General features: G+C 41.4%; 1 protein-coding gene across 1 annotated transcript in view; it reads left to right on the top strand.

Moving 5' to 3' along the window:
- LOC127654954 (inactive dipeptidyl peptidase 10-like) overlaps positions 1 to 26,404 on the top strand; it is a 47,173-nt gene that overhangs the window by 5,707 nt on the left and 15,062 nt on the right. The window contains exons 2-19 of the mRNA XM_052142538.1: positions 808 to 922; positions 1,183 to 1,278; positions 11,672 to 11,766; positions 12,424 to 12,498; positions 13,174 to 13,226; positions 13,732 to 13,813; positions 19,220 to 19,340; positions 19,663 to 19,817; positions 20,656 to 20,753; positions 21,227 to 21,350; positions 21,481 to 21,519; positions 21,632 to 21,739; positions 21,877 to 21,968; positions 22,474 to 22,521; positions 22,740 to 22,861; positions 22,999 to 23,043; positions 23,139 to 23,237; positions 23,360 to 23,429. Of these exons, the coding sequence (XP_051998498.1) occupies positions 808 to 922; positions 1,183 to 1,278; positions 11,672 to 11,766; positions 12,424 to 12,498; positions 13,174 to 13,226; positions 13,732 to 13,813; positions 19,220 to 19,340; positions 19,663 to 19,817; positions 20,656 to 20,753; positions 21,227 to 21,350; positions 21,481 to 21,519; positions 21,632 to 21,739; positions 21,877 to 21,968; positions 22,474 to 22,521; positions 22,740 to 22,861; positions 22,999 to 23,043; positions 23,139 to 23,237; positions 23,360 to 23,429 (1,637 nt within the window). The remainder of the gene's footprint in view (positions 1 to 807; positions 923 to 1,182; positions 1,279 to 11,671; positions 11,767 to 12,423; positions 12,499 to 13,173; positions 13,227 to 13,731; positions 13,814 to 19,219; positions 19,341 to 19,662; positions 19,818 to 20,655; positions 20,754 to 21,226; positions 21,351 to 21,480; positions 21,520 to 21,631; positions 21,740 to 21,876; positions 21,969 to 22,473; positions 22,522 to 22,739; positions 22,862 to 22,998; positions 23,044 to 23,138; positions 23,238 to 23,359; positions 23,430 to 26,404) is intronic.

Raw genomic sequence — 26,404 nt, 5'->3', positions numbered from 1 at the left:
AACAGAAGTGCAACAGCGCCCTCACCTGGCAACTGTTATGAACAACATGGCATAAAAATGGCATTAAGCCTCAATAATTCACTGCAGCTACAACACTATGAGAACATGTAAAATGATTGACAGGCAGAAAGTGTCATTGTCCTCGGACACATTTGTGTTTGTTTACAGAGTGTAGATCTGTCCCAGAGACCGCTGAGATATCTCACAACACTTATTTCAGTCATATCTCTCAGGGAGTAGAAACAGTCTCGGGAATCATGGGAAATGTAGTGCAACACGGGGCAGACAACGGGATTGTGACAGTGTGTAAGTGTGTGTGTGTGTGTGTGTGTGTGTGTGTGTGTTTGTGTGTGCGTGTTTTTGTGATTTACGAGGACAATTTTGTAAGTTACAAATTAGTAATTACAAGGGTATTATGCTATAAATGTGATTTATGAGGACATTTCTAGTGTCCCCATAATTCAAATCACTTAAAAATCATACTAAACAATGTTTTATTGAAAATGTAAAAATGCAGAAGGTTTTCTGTGAGGGTTAGGTTTAGGGGTTGTGTTAAGTTTAGAGGATAGAATCTATAGTTTGTACAGCATAAAAGTCATTATGTCTATGGAAAGTCCTCATAATGATAGGTAGACCAACGTGGTGTGTGTGTGTGTGTGTGTGTGTGTGTGTGAGTGAGTGTGCGTGTGCGTGCGTGTGTGCGTGCATTTATTAATCACGTCAGTAAAGCAATGACTGTTCCTTTCACCATGTTATTCCTTTTAATTACATTTTTGTAGCAACTCTTTGTGTTTGTCTTTGCTGAAGGATCTGGGTGGCATGAGTCCTCCTCAGAGGAACTGGAAAGGGATTGCGATCGCTCTACTGGTCATTCTGGTGGTCTGTTCTCTCATCACCTTGTCTGTGATTCTGCTGAGTTCAGGTAAAACAGCTCATCCATCTTCATGTATCTTACCAGAGTCTATTTCATCATCACTCACTGGAGGACTTTTCTCTAATTGTTGACTTTTACTATCATGTCATATAGTCCAAACGTGCAACTTTTCTATAGCTGCGATTGGCAACCATGAAGTCTCCAGGTCACGCAGTCTGTCAAGTGAAATCAGCATTACCCTATCTGTCACACCATTACTTATACCCTTGATGCTTTTGTCTGTATGCGTGTGTTCTTGTGTGTGACAGCGGACACGCTACCCGGTAGTGACACCAAACTGATGGTGGAGGATCTTTTCAGCAGTGATTTCTATGTGCATGACCCTGAAGCGCACTGGATCAATGGTAAGACAATATCAGCACACATCATTAAAGTCTAATGCATCTCATATATTAATCATCTGAACATGTGAACACTGCTTATCACAGACACTTGTGTGCTTTATACTTACAAATGATTGTTACTGCAGCTGATACCACACGCCAAACCTCTGTCACTCTGTCGTACCATCTTTAGTCAAACTACAATATGCACCTTTTCTCAAAACACAGCGCATCTGTAAGTGGAGTGTGTGTTTAACGTGTCATGAAACCCCCTGTTTTAAACACAAGTCTGACTGTAGCAAAGTTTGGAGAAATGAGAAAGATCACATCAATCGTCAGCTTTTAATGCTTTAAACACAGCTCTGCAGTGGAGAACATGAGACTCTCTCATACTTTTGTCTCATGGAATTTCATACTTGTGTCCAACGCGTCTGACAGGCTGAAAGCGCCCCTCTCCTGAACAGTATGAAAAGAAACTAAAAACGAGTACATGTTCAAATCTAAAACATTTACATCACATCCACATGACATTTTCTCAATGTTGATTTCAAACCAGAAAGATTAGCCCCCAAAAATCCCCAAATTTCCCATTGAAATTAACATTTTGAGGGAGAGATTTTCCTAAATCAATGTCCACATTAACCACAAATGATAATTCTCTCATTGTTTACTCATTCCTATACTATCTGAAACTCATATGACTTTCTTCTGTGAAAACACAAAGACTGATCGTATGGCTTCCGCAGACATGTTTTAAACCACTAGAGTGGAATGCATTACCTTTATGATGCCTTTGTTTGCTTTTTGGAGCTTAAAAGTGTTGAAAGACCCCACTGACTTGCATTTTATTGATATGGATATAAAACATCATATCTCCATTAAAATATCGTTGTTTGTGTTAAGTGGAAGAAACAAAGTCATGCGAGTTTGAGACGGTATAAGGGTGAGTAAATAATGACAGAATGATCATTATGGGGTGAACTGTTCCTTTAAGGAAAACAAGAGTAATGTACAAAAGTTATTGTCATGTGGACTGACGTGTTCACTCTCGTATAATTAAACCTCATTAAACATGTACATCTGAATGTGACCTCCATAAAAACATTGGTGTTACTCTGATGCCCGATATGACAACAGTATTTCACAGGCGCTGGCATTGTGTATGTCTGGTGAGTGGTAGATGTGCTAGTTGCTATGGTAACAGGAAGGGAGAAGGAGCGGGTCTTACACTGGCAGCAGTAGCATGAATATTTATATGTGTGTCTGTGTGTGTGTGTGTGTGTGTGTGTGTCTGTGTGTGTATGTATGTGTGTTTGTGTCTGTGTGTGTGTGAGTGTGTGTGAGTGTGTGAGTGTGTGTGTGTGTGTGTGTGTATGTGTGTGTGTCTGTGTGTGTGTGTGAGTGTGTGTGTCTGTGTGTGTGTGTGAGAGTGTGTGTGTCTGTGTGTGTGTGTGTGTGTGTGAGTGTGTTAATATGTGTCTGTGTGTTTGTGTGAGTGTGTGTGTTTGTGTGTGTATATCTGTGTGTGTGTGTGTGTGTGTGTGTGTGTGTGTGTGTGAGTGTGTGTGTGTGTGTATCTGTGTGTGTGTCTGTGTGTGTGTGTGCAGTAGAATCGTTGTGTGTTTATCAGTGTGTGATACATGAAAATACAGCTGAATGTGACTGAAGCGTCTACATAAAGACCCCCCAACGCTGCACAACACAACAGTTTCAATATTTCATTCTAGCTCAGTTTCATATTCCCGCTTCAAAAATGCTGCTGTTGATGGCTCAAGTAACTGTTGTTCTTCTGGAGAGATTCTGCACAAAGTGTTTTTCTTCTGTGACTTCTAGGCAAATTTCTAGGTTCAGTTCAGCTTGTGCACTTTATATTAGTGCCTTGAGCACATTGTTAGCCAGCAGACACTTAAAGAAACTGACACACACACTGCACAGACAAACACACACACACACACACACACACACACACACACACACACACACACACACACACACACACAAACACACATACACGCAAACTACACACACAAACACACATGGTTTTCCATGTTTTATGGGGATTTTCCATAGACATAATGGTTTTTATTCTGTAAAAACTATAGATTCTATCCCCTAAACCTAACACATCCCCTAAACCCAAAACCACACCTAAACCCAACACAACCCCTAAACCCAACACATCCCCTAAACCCAACACAAGCCCTAAACCCAACACATCCCCTAAACCCAACAAAACCCCTAAACCAACACAACCCCTAAACCCAGCACAACCCCTAAACCTAACACAACCCCTAAATCTAACACAACCCCTAAACCAACACAACCCCTAAACCTAACACAACCCCTAAACCATACACATCCCCTAAACCCAACACAACCCCTAAACCAAACACAATCCCTAAACCCAACACAATCCCTAAACCCAACACATCCCCTAAACCCAACACGACCCCTAAACCCAACACATCCCCTAAACCCAACACATCCCCTAAACCCAACACAACCCCTAAACCTAACACAACCCCTAAATCTAACACAACCCCTAAACCAACACAACCCCTAAACCTAACACAACCCCTAAACCATACACATCCCCTAAACCCAACACAACCCCTAAACCAAACACAATCCCTAAACCCAACACAATCCCTAAACCCAACACATCCCCTAAACCCAACACGACCCCTAAACCCAACACATCCCCTAAACCCAACACAACCCCTAAACCAAACACAATCCCTAAACCCAACACAATCCCTAAACCCAACACAATCCCTAAACCCAACACGACCCCTAAACCCAACATATCCCCTAAACCCAACACATCCCCTAAACCCAACACAACCGCTAAACCCAACACATCCCATTAACCCATCACAACCCCTAAACCTAACACAACCACTAAACCCAACACTTCCCCTAAACCCAACACATGCCCTAAACCCAACACATACCCTAAACTCAACACAACCCCTAAACCCAACACAATCCCTAAACCCAACACAACCCCTAAACCTAACACAACCCCTAAACCAAACACAATCCCTAAACCCAACACAATCCCTAAACCCAACACTACCCCTAAACCTAACTCAACCCCTAAACCCAACACAATCCCTAAACCCAACACAACCCCTAAACCCAACACAACCCCTAAACCAAACACAACCCCTAAACCATACACATCCCCTAAACCCAACACAATCCCTAAACCAAACACAATCCCTAAACCCAACACAATCCCTAAACCCAACACATCCCCTAAACCCAACACGACCCCTAAACCCAACACATCCCCTAAACCCAACACAACCCCTAAACCAAACACAATCCCTAAACCCAACACAATCCCTAAACCCAACACATCCCCTAAACCCAACACGACCCCTAAACCCAACACATCCCCTAAACCCAACACATCCCCTAAACCCAACACAACCGCTAAACCCAACACATCCCCTTAACCCATCACAACCCCTAAACCTAACACAACCACTAAACCCAACACTTCCCCTAAACCCAACACATGCCCTAAACCCAACACATCCCCTAAACTCAACACAACCCCTAAACCCAACACAATCCCTAAACCCAACACAACCCCTAAACCTAACACAACCCCTAAACCAAACACAATCCCTAAACCCAACACAACCCCTAAACCAAACACAAGCCCTAAACCCAACACGACCCCTAAACCTAACACAACCCCTAAACCCAACACATCCCCTAAACCCAACACATCCCCTAAACCCAACACAAGCCCTAAACCCAACACATCCCCTAAACCAAACACATCCCCTAAACCCAACACAACCCCTAAACCCAACACAATCCCTAAACCCAACACATCCCCTAAACCCAACACAACCCCTAAACCTAACACAACCCCTAAACCCAACACAATCCCTAAACCCAACACTACCCCTAAACCTAACTCAACCCCTAAACCCAACACAATCCCTAAACCCAACACGACCCCTAAACCCAACACAACCCCTAAACCAAACACAATCCCTAAACCCAGCACAACCCCTAAACCCAACACAACCCCTAAACCCAACACAATCCCTAAACCCAACACAACCCCTAAACCCAACACTACCCCTAAACCTAACACAACCCCTAAACCAAACACAATCCCTAAACCCAACACAAACCCTAAACCCAACACGACCCCTAAACCCAACACAAGCCCTAAACACAACACATCCCCTAAACCCAACACAATCCCTAAACCCAACACATCCCCTAAACCCAACACAACCCCTAAACCTAACACAACCCCTAAACCCAACACAATCCCTAAACCCAACACAACCCCTAAACCCAACACTACCCCTAAATCCAAAACATTCCCTAAACCCAACACAACCCCTAAACCCAACACAACCCCTAAACCCAACACAACCCCTAAACCTAACTCAACCCCTAAACCCAACACAACCCCTAAACCCAAACCCAACACAACCCCTAAACCCAACACAACCCCTAAACCCAACACAAGCCCTAAACCCAACCCAACCCATCCCCTAAACCCAACACAACCTAAACCCAACACAATCCCTAAACCCAACACAACCCCTAAACCCAACACAATCCCTAAACCCAACACATCCCCTAAACCCAACACATCCCCTAAACCCAACACTACCCCTAAACCTAACTCAACCCCTAAACCCAACACAATCCCTAAACCCAACACAACCCCTAAACCCAACACTACCCCTAAACCTAACTCAACCCCTAAACCCAACACAACCCCTAAACCCAACACATCCCCTAAACCCAACACAACCCCTAAACCTAACTCAACCCCTAAACCCAACACAAGCCCTAAACCCAACCCACCCCCTAAACCCAACACAACCCCTAAACCCAACACTACAACTAAACCTAACTCAACCCCTAAACCCAACACAACCCCTAAACCCAACACAACCCCTAAACCCAACACAATCCCTAAACCCAACACAATCCCTAAACCCAACACGACCCCTAAACCCAACACAACCCCTAAACCAAACACAATCCCTAAACCCAGCACAACCCCTAAACCCAACACAACCCCTAAACCCAACACAATCCCTAAACCCAAAACATTCCCTAAACCCAACACAATCCCTAAACCCAACACAAACTCTAAACCCAAAACATTCCCTAAACCCAACACAACCCCTAAACCCAACACAACCCCTAAACCTAACTCAACCCCTAAACCCAACACAAGCCTTAAACCCAACCCATCCCCTAAACCCAACACAACCCCTAAACCCAACACAACCCCTAATCCTAACTCAACTCCTAAACCCAACACAATCCCTAAACCCAACACAACCCCTAAACCCAACACATCCCCTAAACCCAACACAACCCCTAAACCTAACTCAACCCCTAAACCCAACACAAGCCCTAAACCCAACACAATCCCTAAACCCTAACAATCCCTAAACCCAACACATCCCCTAAACCCAACACAATCCCTAAACCCAACACTACCCCTAAACCTAACTCAACCCCTAAACCCAACACATCCCCTAAACCCAACACAACCCCTAAACCTTTTTACATTTTCAATAAAACATAATATTAGTATGTTTTATAAGCTGTTTTCCTATGGGGACTGACAAAATATTTCAGGTTTTACTATCCTTATGGACACACACACACACACACACACACACACACACACACACACACACACACACACACACACACACACACACACACACACACAGACACATACAGACACATACACACACAGACATATACAGACACACACACACACACAGACACACACACACACACTCATACACACACACACACAGTTGTGTTTCCATGTTTTATGGGGACTTTCCATAGACATAATGGTTTTTATACTGTAGAAACTTTATATTCTATCCCCTAACCTACCCTAACCTAACCCTCACAGAAAACTTTCTGCATTTTTACATTTTCAAAAAACATAATTTAGTATGATTTATAAGCTGTTTTCCTCATGGGGACCGACAAAATGTCCCCACAAGGTCAAAAATTTCGGGTTTTACTATCCTTATGGGGACATTTGGTCCCCACAAAGTGATAAATACACGCTCACTCACACACACACACACACACACACACACACACACACACACACACACACACACACACACACTACAAACACACAAACATACACACACACACTACACACACACACAACTGTTCTGGAAATCAGGCTAGCTGTTGTTTTGATCATTTCAACATGAATTTGAGCATCACATGTCATTGAGACATTTGAATGTCTTTTCCGCAGGATTATTCTTTCTGCTTTTAACCTTCTGAGTTTTGTTGCAGTGTAGAGTTCCTCACTGAGAACACTATTAATATTTTAGAGTTTGGGTCTTAATGTTCCTTCTGCCTTTCCTCACTGCAGTCAGAGAGGAAATGTACCTTCACATGCCTCAACCAGCTTATAAACAGACTTAGTGAACATGAAACAGATGGTTAAACAGTAAGAGCCCTAACGTCTGTTGAACATGATTTCCATTTGAAACACTTCAGGGAATCTTCTCTATTTCACTCTTTACTTTTGTTCTGCTAATTCTACATGTGACAAGAAATACAGTACTTTATTTTCAGGAAAGTGAACTCCTGAAGTATCAGTCAAAAGTCAATCAAATAATCAAGCTTAAATTAAGACATTTTGAACAATAACACACATTTGAGTGTAATTACATCAGATTTACATTAGCTAAAAAAAATTAAAATTCTTCATTAATCTTGTTCATTCATTTACTTGAGTTTTCCTACCTTTTAATCTTCTATTTACACCAAATACATATGTTTTCTGTCAACTGAGAATATGTCAGATTGTAAAAAATTAGAATCCATTATCGAGAAACCACACACACTCTCTGCTGCACTCTATTCAAATGTCATACTCTACCTATACTTTTCTCATACTGTACTCACACTTATACTTTATTCACACTCTACTCATACATTACACATACTGTACTCATACTGTACTCACACTTATACTTTATTCACACTCTACTCATACATTACTCATACTGTACTCATACTTTATTCACACTGTACTCATACTTTACTCACACTTTACTTATACTTTATTCACACTGTACTCATACTTACACTTTACTCATACTTTATTCAAACTGTACTCATACGTTACTCATACTTTATTCACACTCTACTCATACTTTACTCACACTTTACTTATACTTTATTCATACCATACTCATGCTTTACTCACACTTTACTCATACTTTATTCAAACTGTACTCATACTTTGCTCATACTTTATACACACTCTACTCATACTTTACTCACACTTTACTTATACTTTATTCACACTGTACTCATAATTTACTCATACTTTATTCATACTGTACTCATACTTTACTCACCCTTTACTCATACTTTATTCACACAATTTTCATACTTTACTCATACTTTACTCACACTGTACTCATACTTTCTCACACTTTATTCACACTTTACTCATACTTTGCTCATACTTTATACACACTTTACTCATAATTTACTTATACTGTACTCATAATTTATTCACACTGTACTCATAATTTACTCATACTTTATTCATACTGTACTCATACTTTACTCACCCTTTACTCATACTTTATTCACACAATTTTCATACTTTACTCATACTTTATTCACACTGTACTCATACTTTACTCATACTTTATTTACACTGTACTCGTACTTTACTCATACTTTATTTACACTGTACTCATACTTTACTCACACTTTACTTACACTTACTCACACTTTACTCACACTTTATTCACACTGTACTCATACTTTATTCACACTGTACTCATACTTTCTCATACTTTATTCACACTTTACTCATACTTTATTCACACTGTACTCATACTTTATTCACACTGTACTCATATTTTACTCATTCTGTACTCATACTTTACTCATACTTTATTTACACTGTACTCATACTTTACTAATACTTTATTCACACTGTACTCATACTTTATTCACACTGTTCTCATACTTTCTCATACTTTATTCACACTTTACTCATACTTTACTCATACTTTATTCACACTGTAATCATACTTTACTTATACTTTATTCACACTGTACTCATAATTTACTCATACTTTATTCACACAATTTTCATACTTTACTCATACTTTATGCACACTGTACTCATACTTTACTCATTCTGTACTCATACTTTACTCATACTTTATTTACACTGTACTCATACTTTACTCATACTTTTTTCACACTGTACTCATACTTTACTCATACTGTACTCACACTTTACTCACACTTTATTCACACTGTACTCATACTCTACTCACACTTTACTTATACATTATTCACACTACTCATAATTTACTCACACTTTACACATACTTTATTCACACTATACTCATACTTTACTTATACTTTATTCACACTGTACTCATACTTTACTCACACTTTACTCATACTTTATTTACACTGTACTCATACTTTATTCACGCTATACTCATACTTTATTCACACTCTACTCATACTTTACTCATACTGTACTCATACTTTACTCATACTTTATTCACATTGTACTCATACTTTACTCACACTTTACTCATACTTTATTCACACTGTACTCATACGTTATTCACGCTGTACTCATACTTTATTCACACTCTACTCATACTTTACTCATACTGTACTCATACTTTATTCACACTGTACTCATACTTTACTCACACTTTACTTATACTTTATTCACACTGTACTCATACTTTACTCACACTTTACTCATACTTTATTCACACTGTACTCATTCTTTAGTCATACTTCATTCACACAATACTCATACTTTTCACATTGTACTCATACTTTAATCATACTTTATTCACACTTTACTCATACTTTATTCACACTGTACTCATACTTTATTTACACTGTACTGATACTTTACTCACACTTTTCTGATACTGTATTCACACTGTACTCATTCTTTACTCATACTTTATTCACACTGTACTCATACTTTTCTCATACTTTATTCACACTGTACTCATACTTTACTCATACTGTACTCACACTTTACTTACACTTTACTTATACTTTATTCACACTTTACTTATACTTTACTCATACTGTACTCACACATTACTTATACTTTATTGACACTGTACGCATCATTTACTCACACTGTACTCATACTTTATTCACACTGTACTCATACTTTACTCATAATTCATTCACACTGTACTCATACTTTACTCATTCTGTACTCATACTTTACTCATACTTTATACACACTGTACTCATAATTTACTTATACTGTACTCATAATTTATTCACACTGTACTCATACTTTACTCACACTTTATTCACACTCTACTCATACTTTACTCATACTTTTTTCACACTGTACTCATACTTTATTCAAACTTTACGTGTACTTTTTTCACACTGTACTCATACTTTACTCATACTGTACTCACACTTTACTTATACTTTATTCACACTGTACTCATACTTTACTCACACTTTACTTATACATTATTCACACTACTCATAATTTACTCACACTTTACACATACTTTATTCACACTATACTCATACTTTACTTATACTTTATTCACACTGTACTCATACTTTACTCACACTTTACTCATACTTTATTTACACTGTACTCATACTTTATTCACGCTATACTCATACTTTATTCACACTCTACTCATACTTTACTCATACTGTACTCATACTTTACTCATACTTTATTCACATTGTACTCATACTTTACTCACACTTTACTCATACTTTATTCACACTGTACTCATACTTTATTCACGCTGTACTCATACTTTATTCACACTCTACTCATACTTTATTCACACTGTACTCATACTTTACTCATAATTCATTCACACTGTACTCATACTTTACTCATTCTGTACTCATACTTTACTCATACTTTATACACACTACTCATAATTTACTTATACTGTACTCATAATTTATTCACACTGTACTCATACTTTACTCACACTTTATTCACACTCTACTCATACTTTACTCATACTTTATACACTGTGTACTCATACTTTACGCATACTTTATTTATACTGTACTCATACTTTATTCACACTTTACTCATACTTTACTCATACTTTATTCACTCTGTACTCGTACTTTACTCACACTTTATTCACACTGTACTCATACTTTACTCATACTTTATACACACTGTACTCATAATTTACTTATACTGTACTCATAATTTATTCACTCTGTACTCATACTTTACTCACACTTTATTCACACTGTTCTCATACTTTACTCATACTTTATACACACTGTACTCATAATTTACTTATACTGTACTCATACTTTACTAACACATTGTCTTACCTTTTATCAGAATCTGAAGCTATCTACAGAAATCACAAAGGACATGTGATCCGGTTTAACATCCTCACAAACGAAACAGAGATTGTGCTGAAAAACACCACGTTTGTGAGTACAGTAATTTATGTATCCATGTAGTTACCGTGTTTTGCCCTTGCAGGGCAGTTTAATGCTCACATGGCAAATGTTAATGTTCTGTAGACAGTTTAAAGAGTGAGAAATACTTCTGAAATCACACATATGTGACCAGCAAGCTACATACTTTATCAAATGACTTAACTTTAACTTTTATAAATTTATTTTATCCTTTATGTTACAAACATTACAGTATGATTTTCTGTAAATCTTTTCTATACAAATAAAAATGACCTGATGAGTTTTTACAAAGCTGTATTACATTGTGACAGATTTATAAAACAATGTGCTGCACAAACGGTTAATAGTCATTGTTGATGTTGTTCAATGTGTTGATGTGTTTATATATACAGGCTTCTGATGTCAGAAAGTTCAGAACCAGTTGTTTTAGCAGTTTATTTTCTGGATTGGAAGGAAACTATTATATTTAAAGTTACAGTATGTTTTCATAGTATAAAGCTCTTTTATCTCAAAAGGAAAATGAGATTTTTCTAAATGATGTGCTGTAAGTTCAGAGCAGAAACTGTGGAACATTGAACACTCTGTGAGCTTCAGTCTGTCGTTTCAGGAATATGATTGGTCCCATGATGTATGACATCAGAATGACATCATTCATGACATTTTTTCCAGGATGCATTTAAAGCCACCAGATACTCCATCAGTCCCGACATGAAGTATGTGCTTTTTGCCTACAATGTCAAGCAGGTATGTTTGTCTTTCCTGTGAATTTCACAGGTAGAAAATATCCTCTTTGTCTGTTAAAGATGAGGCATGAAAATGTGTTGTTTGAGTGATTTACTCGTATCATAGTATGATGCTACACAACAACACCAGAGCGTGATTACACACACATGTAGCATGTTTCTGTATTCATTCATGAGCTAAAGATTGATTCTCTTCTGTCAGAGACGCCCAGTGTTCAAACCCGACTTTAACACCCTCTTTAAATTCACCCTGTTCTTTGATTAAAAAACACAAGTACACCAAGCTTTTACTTTTATAATAACTTAAGCACAAATGCCATCATATGGACTAGACTGCTCATTACTGTTACCCAGGTAACCATTTACACAATTACTTTTCATACCAGTTGAACTGTGGTTTTTTACCAAGAAATTGCCAGGAGCTCATGCTGAGATGATGCAAATGTTTGATATGATGTTTAAAGTCATTGAAACAGATTGAACAAGAATATTTCATTCTGTTATAAATATATTTATTGTTGATTATTTACATATTTCTTGGCTGTTTTCTGTGTATTGGTGTTTAAGATTAGAAAGGGTTATATTTCTGTTTCTTTTGTGAGCTGTAATTTAGACAGTCATTTTAATCTTTTTCGAGTATGTTTCGATTAATAATCTTATATTTTTCTGATTACAGGTTTACCGGCATTCATTCACTGCATCCTACATTATTTACAACATTCACACCAGGTAGAATAATAACAGAACAAATGTACAGTGACTAGAGATGTTTTTAGGTGTTATTAATGTGGTATAGAGAAGACAAACCCTTGATTTTAGTTGGCTGATACTCACATCTTTACAGCACATATGTTCTTCATTTCCATAGCTAATTTATACAAATCTTGTAACATTAAACAGAAAAGGGTGTAAAGTCTCAACTTTATTGGATTAAAAACCTCATGAGGATCTGTCATCTGCTGAAGTCCTGCAGGGGGCTAAAACTACTTTAATCCAATAAAGTTGAGTGCTCCACCTCTTTCTCTTTATTTTGATTTATTTAGATTTTTATCTGCAACACTTCAGTTGGTTGAGCAGCTTTTAACATTGAAATATTCATCTCCATAAATACTGACCCATTGATCACAAACTATTGGGAAAAAATTCATTGGGTTAGATAAATACTGTAAATATACTGTTGCATTTAAATATCAGCTAACTGTGTGTGTGTGTGTGTGTGTGTATGTGTGTGTAGGGAAGTTTGGGAACTGGACCCTCCAGAAGTGTTGAACTCTAAACTTCAGCACGCTGCATGGGGCGTTCAGGGGAATCAGCTGGTGAGATTCATCATTTAATTATTACTTGCAGTCATAGAAGCATCCACATTAAATATTAATGATGCTAATTACACACTTTTCAGTCGTGACAACCTTGAAAGATTTAGCATGTTAAAATGGGGAAAAATACACATACATACTGAGTTAGCATGTGGACATGCTGCTACACAATTAGACATAACAAATGATTCCCTCAACAAAGCAGATCTATCACAAGACTTATGTACTGCTGCTGCTCCGTGTACACCAAGCGTATGTTAGCTAATGGCGTAACGCTAATGAACTACATTTCTATGAGTGACTTGGCCTGCTTAGCCAAATAGTTTAAATGCTAGTGACCTAACTCATAATGTGTACCTCAAACAGGAAAGCCCAGAGATGATTTAACTTGAAGTTTAGACTAGATATGTGAGGATTTATTTAATCGAATGTCCTAAGATAGTGATGTGTGCAAGCTAGATTTGGCAAAGAGTTACCTTACTAAAGACACACTTTTACAGTATGTGTCACAGCCAAAGCTGACCATACTGTGGAAGCTGTTAGAAGAAAACCCCCAGCAAACCACCTGAGCAAATAGCATCAGAGAAAAAACTCTCACAGTGCTCTGCAGAGAAACCAGCTCAGCTGCAAAACTGAGCCATTTAAATGCTAGACAAAGAGAGAGATGCAAGTTGATTGGCTCTCCGATAACGAGTCAGAGGACCAATCAGCCTATGCCATACGAGCCGATTGGATTAACATGTCACATGTGAGCGAGCTGATTTGCTAACAGATAACAAGTGAAAGAACCAATCAGCTTGCACCACATAGAGTTCGTTTGAGATGAGCAAGTTCTGCGCAGAACCGACCACCGGTGATCACCGGTAGGTGCATGCCGGTTATAAATCTGTGATATCATGAGGAAGTATGTCAAAAATACTCCCACGAGAGCGTGGCGGCCGCAGTTGCTTTTTCTGAGCTGTGCAAACTGCAATCACGATGGGAAATGACATGCTGAAGACACAGCTTAGTGCTTATTGGCTTAAACAACCATAATGTTTCATTCTCTTCTAAAGTGTGTGATTTTATTATCTCTAATATCACGTTTTTATATGTATATATATATATTTATATGTATAAATTATATGTGAATATTCCCAACATTCTGAGTGCAATGTGTATGGGACATGTGATTGGGATCATATTTCTGAAATATCTTTATTCAACTACAAATGGATAGAAAGACACATCTTATGGGGGAATTAAATAACAGGTACATTAAGTGTCTTATTCATACAATTGATTTTCATTTCAAAGCAACAGAATTTAAATTGCATCCACAAAAAGCACATGAACGTGAATCCTGCGATATCTGCCTTTGATCTTGTGGTGGATGATCCACTACGAGAAGGTTTCAATTGTTTCAATTGTTGTCGTTGTTATGAAATTCAAACTGTAAATGTTGTTTTTCATACTCTTTAAGACGGGACTGCTGCATTTACCATATTTCCTCCAATCAGCATTTATCTTTACTATAAAATTACAGCACGTAAAATACATGAACATCAGATGAGATGTTGAAAGACACAATGCCAGTAGCTGATTGACCATCTCTCATGTAATTATTAGCATACAAGCCGCGGTGATATCAACAACATTCACCTTATATTTACCTCAGGAATGTTATTCCAGTGTTTATAGTTTGTTAGCGTAATAAAATGAACTGGAGAGAAAGGAAATGAAGAACATTTTAAATACCATTACTGTTAGAAGTGCGACAACAGATGTGGAGTGGATACAACTAATTTAACCGCTTCAGTGCCAGAGGATGTGTGACAACTCTATAAATACCCCCTGTGTGTGTGTGTGTGTGTGTGTGTGTGTGTGTGTGTGTGTGTGTGTGTGTGTGTGTGTGTCAAAGTGTAAATTCATGGATGTGTTTTATGATCCCGCATTGATGTGGATATCATTAATTTAATGTCTGTATAACATGTGCATACTGATCATGAAATTGTAGTGTCCTTGCATTATACTTTTTTACTTAATCTGTAATTTATGTCTTTATTATTTAATGTATTTTGAAATAAAACTCCCAATTTAAAAAAAATCATTTCAGATTTTTTTTTTTTTTGCAAAATTAGTTTTCTCAAAAACAAGTTGTTTTGACAGCCAACATTTAAATATTATATCTCTGAAATGGTTTGGGATGGAAACATAAAAATTATTTCATTAGAAAGCTGAGACCTTCCTTTTTATTTTAGTGCATGAAATGTCTTGGTTACTCTCAGAACCTCAGTTCACTGATGGAGAGAATGAGACGTTGTGTCGATGTAGTGACACTAGGGGTCCCTATAGAAAAATGCCACAACAACTAAACCGTGTTACGTGTAGGCCTACTGCTGATGCAGGTGTAAGCACGTGGCTGCGTGCGTAATAGCATCAGTCTGCACGTAACCTCCCCCAATGCCCCAAAAGACATCATTTAGTTCCCCACATCCCTGAGGTGGGGCAGCGACATAACTATCATGGAAGCAGGCCACTCCAGTCATGGCCTTTTCTCTCTATGTTTTTCTCTCCACAGAGTGTTAGATTCAGCTGGGGCTATCTAATGCTATCATACGCATCGGGGAAGGTGTTCTTTTCCATTCCTATTCTTTCAGGGGGAAAAGACCCTGCAGAGACCACATCCTGCCCAAAAGGGGAGGTCAACATGTGGCAATACGGCACTTGGGCTCAGTAGCTGCACATGGAAGAGGCGCGGTGTTATGTCCCCCCACGCAAGGGGGGGAACTCTACAAATTCTAAACAGCGACCGGGGGCAGAGAGAGCTCTGCCCAAGGGAGACGTGGGTCCGCTGATATGGAGACCGTACAGCAGAATATACATCACAGTGGTTACCTGGATTTATCGGCACCTGTGGAGCACCTATTCCAGTACAGGGCTGTGGCAGGGCGGAGGACGGGTCTGGGTGTGTAGGATCAGCCCTGCCACATTCCTCCCTCATTCTCTCAGGCTGGGGAGCCCCCAGCATGACGTACACCCCCCTTTCCCTGGGGGAGGGCGTGTCTCAGGTCATCTGCCGGCAGGTCATCCCCGTCTACCTGGACGAGGGAGGGGACAAGGGGAGGGAAACAGAAATAATTAATCTGGGGGGGGTACTTCCTGTAACAGTGTAGTACCCCCATAAAAAACACTGTAAAATTTAAAAGAGAGGGAAAAGGCCAACGCAAAGCAGCAGTGAGAGAGAGAGAGGAGAGAGAGATGAAAAAAAATACTCTTACTTGCCAGTTCTCCGATACGCCGCAGCTTGTTACTCGGCCACTTCTCTACCCTCTATCGGACGACAGCCGCGCCTCTCCAGTTGCAGTCAAACCCTGGTGCATTGCAGTGGCCGGTAGGCGACTCCTGCACCCCTGGCAGCAGCCCTGACCGCTCAAGGCGGTCGGCTAGGAGCCCCTTCTCCCCTCGCGGTTGGCGGCCATCGTCCTCTTCCAGGCAGCTGGGTTCCTCGTCCCCCAGCAGACGGCCATGGCTGCTTTGTTGGGGTGGATGGTAGTGGCGAGACCTCTACTACGGCGTATCCCTCCTCCTTCCCGGGTTTTGGCACCAGTGTAAAGGGATCAATGGAAAGCAGGAGGGAAGAACTGGCTTTTCAACATAAATAATGGTTTAATAATAAACCGAAACTTAAACAGACAAACACACAGGACGGACATGTCCGTTAACGATCTCTCTCTCCCGTACGATCCTCTGCAGTCGACCTTTATCCTTCTCAGAGGCTTAATTAGCCTAATAAGGGACCGGGTGTGTAGGATCACGACCCGGCCCCGCCCTCCGCCCTGCCACAAGGGCATATTAGATGCCGTAGTGGGGCTGACTGCGAACTCCGCCGCCAAGTTTGCGAACCATAGGGCTAGGTAGAAAGAACATCTAGGGTCCACGACTTCATGAACTCGGGGTAAAAGCAAATTTTTTCACCTCAAGGGAGGGATACACAAGCGATACACCATACTCCAGCTGTTCCGTATTTCCGAACTCTACCTGTTCATACCTGAAAGAACACGGGACGAAACCGGCTCAACCTGGAGATTGTAAAATCTCACGAAGGTATTGGGTGTTGCCCAGCCTGCTGCTCTGCAGATGTCTGCTAGATAGGTGCCATTGGCTAGTGTCCACTAGGACGCCACACTCCTTGTAGATTGTGCTTGAACCCGCAAGGGGATGGGCATGGCCTGGGTCTGGTAGGCCAATGCAATAGCATCCATGATCCAGTGGGCAAGTCTCTGTTTAGAGATGGTGTTCCCTTTCCGCTGTCCACTAAAGCAGACAAAGAGTTGCTCAGAACATATAAAGCTCTGCGTGCGATCCAAGTAGGTGCGCAAAGCACGCACCGGACACTGCAATGACAGGGCTGCCTCCTCCCGGGAGAACGCTTGCAGGTTCACCACCTGATCCCTGAAGGGGGTCGTGGGAACCTTGTGCACATAGCTCGGTAAGGGTTCTCTGCCGAACCAAACTCCAGGCAAGAGTCGCTGACATAGAACGCTTGCAGGATCCCCACCCTCTTGATGTAGGTGAGCCCAATCAGGAGGGCCATGTTTAAGGAGAGAGCTTTCTGCTCTACTGATTCTAGTGGCTCAAAGAGGGCTCGCCGAAGGCCCAGGAGGACCACGGAGAGATCCCATAAGGGGAAGAGGCATGGCCTGGGAGGATTCAGCCTGCGGGCACCTCTGAGGAACCTGATGATCAGGTCGTGTTTCCCTAAGGACTTACCATCCACTGCGATGTGGTGTGCGGCTACGTATACCTTCAAGGTGGAGTGGGACAGCCGCCCCTCCAACCTCTCCTGTAGGAAGGAAAGCCACATCCAACTCCACATCTCTGGGGGTTAGGGTTATGGTGTCTACCACTACTGGTGGTAGGCCACTTAGGAGAACCAAGTCTGGGTGGGCAGTATGGGGCCACGAGGTTGACTTGTTCCTCGTCCACCCTGAGTTTGCACCGGGCCCGGGAATGGAAATTCCACTCGCCAATTCTCATTGGCCTTTTCTCAAAGAATGGGAGGGGTTCGGGGCTCTCAAGAGTGAACCCTAGTATCACTACATCAACACAATGTCAAGTGAGTGGCAGAAGGGGAACTCATAATGTGATTTGGTCAGTGTGACTCAGTATGATGGAGTAGTTCACATATATAATATTTAAATACGTTCATAGCTACATATCTGTACACGCATTGTTATTTCATTTATAACATATATTTTTTTAATCAAATGATTTATATCATGTGGTTATATAAGTGCCCACATCAGTGAATGATTTTTAACCATCTGTGTGTGTGTGTGTGTGTGTGTGTGTGTGTGTGTGTGTGTGTGTGTGTGTGTGTGTGTGTGTGTGTGTGTGTGTGTGTGTGTGTGTGTGTGTGTGTAGGTGTACATATTTGAGAATAATATTTATTATCAGTCTGACGTGAGGACCAACTCTCTCAGACTGACGTCATCAGGGAAGGAGAGCGTCGTCTATAACGGCATTGCTGATTGGCTCTATGAAGGTGAGAATTTGCTCTTATATCTCTCTATATAAGAAGATGAAGATCACATCAACACCAATTGACTCCAGAGAGAAACAGAATGTGTGCATGAAATCACAAACTATTCAAGCTTATTAGAATTTAATGTGTTCTGTGACATTTTAAATAACACTTCTTGGCAACAGGGTTACAGTTCAACATTTCTGTTCAACACACTCTAGATGAAGATGAAAGAGATATGTCAACTTCATCTAACTCTGTGTGTGTGTGTGTGTGTGTGTGTGTGTGTGTGTGTGTGTGTGTGTGTGTGTGTGTGTGTGTGTGTGTGTGTGTGTGTGTACAGAGGAGGTCCTACACACTCATATAGCACACTGGTGGTCACCTGACGGAGAGCGTTTGGCGTTTCTGGTCCTGAATGACAGTCTGGTGCCAAACATGGTGTTGCCCACTTTCACCGGCTCTACTTACCCAAAGGGCAGACAATACCCATACCCGAAGGTTAGTTACTTTACTTGACCTTAGAGACTTCACTTGCCCTGACACTACCTATCAAAATTACAGTTAGTTGGCAAACATTTGGTTCATTTAGCAGAGATAAAATATGCATCCATCCATCTCGCTTCACTGCTGCAGTTCTGGTTTCCATTTGTGTTTTGACTTTTTGAAATGTAAACACTTTAATTGTCGGTGTGTCTAGGGAGCATCCAGTCGCCAAAAAACCTGTAAACATTTTATTGTTGACATTTTATGACAATCATGTGAACGTTACTGCGACGAGTCACTTTAATCGAATCTCCTCCCAGTGTTGTTTTAAATGTCTTGACGGAGATATAATTTACACGGAAGGCACATTTAAATTAACCTCTATTATATTAGATTATGAAATTTCAAAGGAATTGTCTTAATTTAATGAATGAAAGCACAATCACGTTATTCAAGCTAAACATTTTAAAATGTGTGTTAGAATAAAACACAAAAACATGCTGTATTGTGACTGTTTGTCAAACGTTTGAAGTGTTTTTATAAGTGTGTTTGTGTCTCATGGTGATGTGAATGTGCTGAACTCCACATCTGATAGAACACCTGTGTGTGAACGAACTGCATTTATCCACTTTAAATCACCAACACATCAGTTCATTCAAATCAAAAATCACTAAGAAATGTCAAGTTAGTTCCAGCAGCATTTGACACACAGATGACATTGACTTCAGAGTCTAAACATTTACTGAGGACACTGTTTGCAAAATTTCATTTCTATCTGCTTTAGTCAGATAGATCTAATAAAATGTTCATGTGCATTAATAGATTCATGTGTTCACTTGTGTTGTGATTTCAGGCAGGGCAGCACAATCCAATGGTAAAACTGTTTGTAGTGAATCTGTATGGACCGACACACACTCTTGAACTCACACCACCTGATGAACTCAAACTTAGGTAATGTGTGTGAGTGTGTGTGTGAGTGTGTGTGTGTGTGTGTGTTTGAGTGTGTGTGTGAGTGAGTGTATGTGTGAGTGTGTGTGTGTGTGTGAGTGTGTGTGTGAGTGAGTGTGTGTGAGTGTGTGTGAGTGAGTGTGTGTGTGTTTGTGTGTGTGTGAGTGAGTGTATGTGTGAGTGTGTGTGTGTGTGTTTGTGTGTGTGTGAGTGAGTGTATGTGTGAGTGAGTGTGTGTGTGTTTGTGTGTGTGTGAGTGAGTGTATGTGTGAGTGTGTGTGTGTGTGTGTGAGTGTGTGTGTGAGTGAGTGTATGTGTGAGTGTGTGTGTGTGTGAGTGAGTGTGTGTGTGTTTGTGTGTGTGTGAGTGAGTGTGTGTGTGAGTGAGTGTATGTGTGAGTGTGTGAGGTCTGTCATGGAGACTGCAAGTCTCATCTCTCTCTCTCTCTCTCTCTCTCTCTCTCTCTCTCTATGTAGGGAGCACTATGTAGTGATGGTGAAGTGGATCAGTAAGACTAAGACAGCAGTGCGCTGGTTAAACAGACTTCAAAACATCTCTGTTCTTACTGTGTGTGACTCCACCACTGGAGCCTGTGTCAAGGTACACACACACACACACACACACACACGTGCATATACAGTAAATACACACAGACACACAGACACACACACACACACACACACACGTGCATATACATAATAGCGGTGATGATGATGCTGTTTATTTTCAGAGACATGAGGAAACATCAGATGTTTGGCTCTCCAGACAGGTGAGTTTGTGTTGCTCACTGCAGCTGGACTCACATTCAGACACATTGAGTTTAATTATTATATTTTCAGGAGATTTTTCACCGTATTAAGACATATTGTTCTCTGCTCCAGAACCAGGAACCGTTCTTCTCACGAGACGGCAGCCGATTCTTCCTGACAGTTCCAGTGAAGCAGGGGGGACGAGGAGACTTCCACCATGTGGCCATGTTCACCTCTCAGGTACAGATGAGCCATAATCAGTACAAATAGATCTATACATTTCTAGCATCAGTTTGAACTAGACAGAGTGATTACATATTTCACTATATAGAGTTTACTGCTGAGGCGTTGTATTTCTGTGTCGTTTGTTTGTTCAGGTACGAACGGATCAGAATGAGGTGCGTCATCTTACATCGGGTAACTGGGAAGTGACAGAGATTCTGGCGTATGATGAGAATGCACAGAGCATGTGAGTAATTTTATTTCTATAGCACAAATATCTTTATCCTTCAGATTACAAGACTTACAAAAGAGTTATCAATGAATATAGGACCATGTTTACACGCACCTTTATGGCTGTCCTACCTGTTAAATATCTATTTACACCCGTGTCACTATTAGCCAGGATAGACATTTCTACAACAAATTCTGTCTGTTCTCCTCAAGGCAGAGAAAAAGTGTAAAAGGGTTCTTCCATGTGAAATATTGAAATAACTATATTGCACAATCCCAGATGCGGCAGGTGTACGACAATCAGCAGTGAAACATTCTATACCATTATATTCAATGTACACACATCACCTCTCAGCATCCATCGGCTTCACCAACACTAATCGTTCAGCATTGTTTTAATGCAACAACCTGCAAATTCATTGATGTCACTTCGATTATTCTCGATGAAGTGCCAAACCTTGATCTGTAACTTTCATCTGCACAAGTTAAACTATAAAACTATAGTAATTGTGTTCATTCAGATATTTCCTGAGCACTGAGGGTTCCCCCACACAAAGACATCTCTACAGGTGAGAATCTGAATCTTTGGCTAATGTCTTTTGGCTAATATCTTGTTTATAGTACAAATAACATCTGTTGATCAGCAGCCAGCGCTTTTTTGAAATGATATGTTCAGTAACATTTTTAAAACAATGTATCTTGATTTAATGAATATGAAATATGTCATTATAAAGAAGGTATTGGTAAACAAGTAATCAGGCCTCTGATTGGTTCCTTTTGTGTGCAGTGTGTCAACAGTGGGGTTGTTTCCACGGCGATGTCTGACCTGTGAGCTCAATAAAGCTCACTGCACGTTCTTCAGTGCTGTGTTCAGCTCCTCCAGTAAACACGTTCTGCTGCACTGTAAAGGTATAAAGAGAAGTCTTGATGAGTGTGTGAATACTGTCTTTCTCATGATGCTTCTACAAATCCATCCAGACCATGTGCACATGATGCTGAAGTGTGAAAGACACTCTTCAATTGAAATAGTTTTGGATTGTCTGCAGGTCCTGGAGCCCCAACAGTGATCATACACACACTGAACACTGCCAGTGAGTATTCATCTAAACATCCATCTGTCCGTCTGCCAGTCAGTGATTTCCTTATTTCAATAGATCAACATTTAATCAAAGTTATGTCTCGTCAGATTATTATATCCTGGAGAATAACTCTCTGCTCAAAGCTGCTCTCAGATACAAGAGAATCCAGCTGACGGAGTTTAGAAGCATCCAGACGGACCACTTTGGTAAAGTACCTGACAAACAGCACCGAACGACTTCAACACTAACCTTGCGCTGCTGTCGAATGTGTGTGTGTGAAATGGATTTAATATCTTGAGTGTTGTTGATGTGAAAACTGTTTCTGCAGAGCTGCCGCTGAAGATCATTTATCCACCCGATTTCTCTGAGGCCCGCCAGTACGCCCTACTGCTGATGATGTAAGCAGATGTGTGTGTGTTTGTGTGTGTGTGTGTTTGTGTGTGTGATTGTGTGTGTGTGTGTTTGTGTGTGCGATGTGTGTGTGTGTGTGTGTTTGTGTGTGTGATTGTGTGTGTGTGTGAGTGTCTGTGTGTGTGTTTGTGATTGTGATAGTGTGTGTGTGTTTGTGTGAGTTTGTGTGTGTGTGTAGCAGTCATGTAGGCAGTTTCATGTTATAAAGACAAGACTATAACGAGTTGTTCATTTTGAGCTCCATGTGGAGGCCTGACAGAAGTTTACTGCAGTGCAACATTGTTCTGTTCCCTTCCGAGGGAACTCGCACTGCGTCGTTGAAAACGACTCTTTGGGGAACGCTCCTTAGCGTGCGCCTCTGAATTATGAATGAAACTATTCCAATCTTGATTGGTGTTGCGTCATGACGTAACATGTGACGGCATAACCGGATGCATAAAAGTGACGCCGGTACACACACACATTAGCTTTCGCTCTTCAGCAAGCGCTTTATGTTGAAATTGTTTGTCTTATTTGGTGTTGTTTGTCTGATTTAAAAATAGTATGGCCACCGAACAGTTCAAGAAGTGCGTGCACCCCTGCCCTCGTTTCATTACGTGTAGGGACACGCACGCTTTATGTGTGAACTGTTTGGGAGCGCAGCACGCACAGGCAGCTCTCGAGGGATCTGCCTGTGAAAGTTGTGAAGCACTACCCATGAGAGTGCTGCGCTCCCGGTTGGCGTGCTTTGATGAGCACGGTCAGGCTCGCGTTCCCCACGGTTTTGGTCCCGCGTCTGTTGAGGCAGCGCGGCGATTGAAATCGCAGGGTTCGCAGCGGGATTTTGCAGATGAGAATGAGACTGCTGCGGCACGTTCTCATTCTTCGTTTGAGGATCCCGAGCCTACTGTGAGTGGTGCAGAAGCCCGTGTCGCGGCTTCTTCTGCCCATGATCAGGTCCCGTTGCTTGAGCTCACTGCTTCCGAGGAAGTGGATATGCTCAGTATCGATGCGGACGACCGTGAGCCAAGCACGCCAGTTTTCGGCCAAGCTTATGAGGAGCTGATTGAGGTTGTGACGCGTGCCGTGGCCAGACTGAATATCAGCTGGCCACAAAATGAGCAGGGAACGCAAGTTGAAAGCAAATTAGACGTGCATTTCCTGCGGCACAGATCACAACCTCAGCGCCGGGGTTTCCGTTTTTCCCCGATCTCCACAAAGATATCTAAAACGAGATCGTGGGGTAAACCGCATTCGTCCCGTATCTCCAGCCCCAGTTTTGATTACAGACGATGTTTTGGGGGCACGGGATATGGGAAACCAACCCCGGCGCTGCCTAGTAAGCCCTGCAGAGATACATCTGCTTTAATAAGTAGGGCTTACATGGCTGCACACAATCGGTGTTGGTTTCCCGCCGTCTCTGACGCTTCGGGCCACATCAATTTCCAGCGTGTCAAAAAAATAAATAAATAAATAAAAAAAAAAAAAAAAAACCCAACAAGCATCAATTGTGGTCACAAGAACCGTATCGACTAAATCCTGCCGGTTTCCCGCTTCAGGAAGTCAGGAACAGTGCTCGAAAAACACCCGAGACCAGCCTCGAGAGGCTGGTTCCCTTAGTTGAAGCTTCGGGAAAGAGGTCCTACCGAGGTGGTAGGTTGCTCTCGCAGCGGAGTCCTCAGGAAATCGGTGTCGGTTCCCGCCGTCTCTGACGCTTCGGGCCACATCAATTTCCAGCGAACGCACACCATGCCGTTCGCGTCAAAAAATAAAAAACACACATCAATTGTGGTCACAAGGACTGTATCGACTAAATCCTGCCGGTATCTCGCTTCAGGAAGTCGAGAACAGTGCTCGAAAAACACCCGAGACCAGCCTCGAGAGGCTGGTTCCCTTAGTAGATTTTGTAGAGGCATGGAATCATCTTCCCAACATATCTGCATGGGTCCTGCATATAATAAAATCAGGGTACAGACTGCAGTTTGGGCACCGCCCCCAAATTCTCTGGGGTGGTGCAGACTACAGTGGTTCCGGAGCAGGCTCAGGTGATGGAACAAGAAGTGCAATCTCTGCTGCTGAAGGAGGCCATAGAACGTGTTCCTCATTCAGACAGGGAGTCCGGTCTTTACAGCCGGTACTTTATAGTTCCAAAAAAGGATGGGGGGTTGAGGCCGATTTTAGATCTCAGAGTTTTGAACCGGCCTTTGAGGAGGTTCAGGTTCAAAATGCTTACCATTCCTGTCATCGTGAGTCAGATCAGATCCGAGGACTGGTTTGTCACGATAGATCTAAAAGACGCCTATTTTCATGTACCCATCCTTCCATGTCACAGGAGGTTCCTGAGGTTCGCTTCGGGGCTGAAGCTTACCAATATCAGGTTCTTCCGTTCGGCCTAGCACTCTCTCCCCGCACATTCACCAAATGTATGGATGCAGCTCCTGCTCCTCTGAGACTTCAGGGCATCCGCATACTGAATTTTATCGATGACTGGCTCATTCTGGCCCAGTCTCGAGAAATGGCGGTTCGGCATCGAGATGTCGTCCTTGGCCATATTCGAAGTTTGGGGTTGAGACTCAACACAAAAAAGAGTGTGTTACAACCATCCCAGTGCACAATGTTTCTGGGTGTTGTGTGAGACTCGGTTACGATGCAGGCACGCATGTCTCCTGCACGTATCGAGTCCGTTCTGGCGATGGTGTCCGGGTTAAAACTAGGCCAGGCCATCACTGTAAAGCAGTTTCAAAGACTACTGGGCCTCATGGCAGCGGCATCCAACATTATACCTTTGGGCCTTCTACACATGAGGCCCCTCCAGTGGTGGCTGAAAGCCAAGGGGTTTTCCCCCAAGGGGAATCCATTTCGTATAATCAGAGTAACGCGCAGATGCCTTCGTTCTCTGCTAATATGGAAGAAACCTTGGTTCCTGTCCCTAGGGCCAGTGTTGGGAGCGTCATGTCGCCGGAAAACCGTTTCGACAGACGCC

The sequence above is a fragment of the Xyrauchen texanus genome, chromosome 14, assembly GCF_025860055.1.
Source record: "Xyrauchen texanus isolate HMW12.3.18 chromosome 14, RBS_HiC_50CHRs, whole genome shotgun sequence".
Classification (NCBI taxonomy): domain Eukaryota; kingdom Metazoa; phylum Chordata; class Actinopteri; order Cypriniformes; family Catostomidae; genus Xyrauchen; species Xyrauchen texanus.
This window is presented reverse-complemented; position numbering and strand designations above follow the sequence as displayed.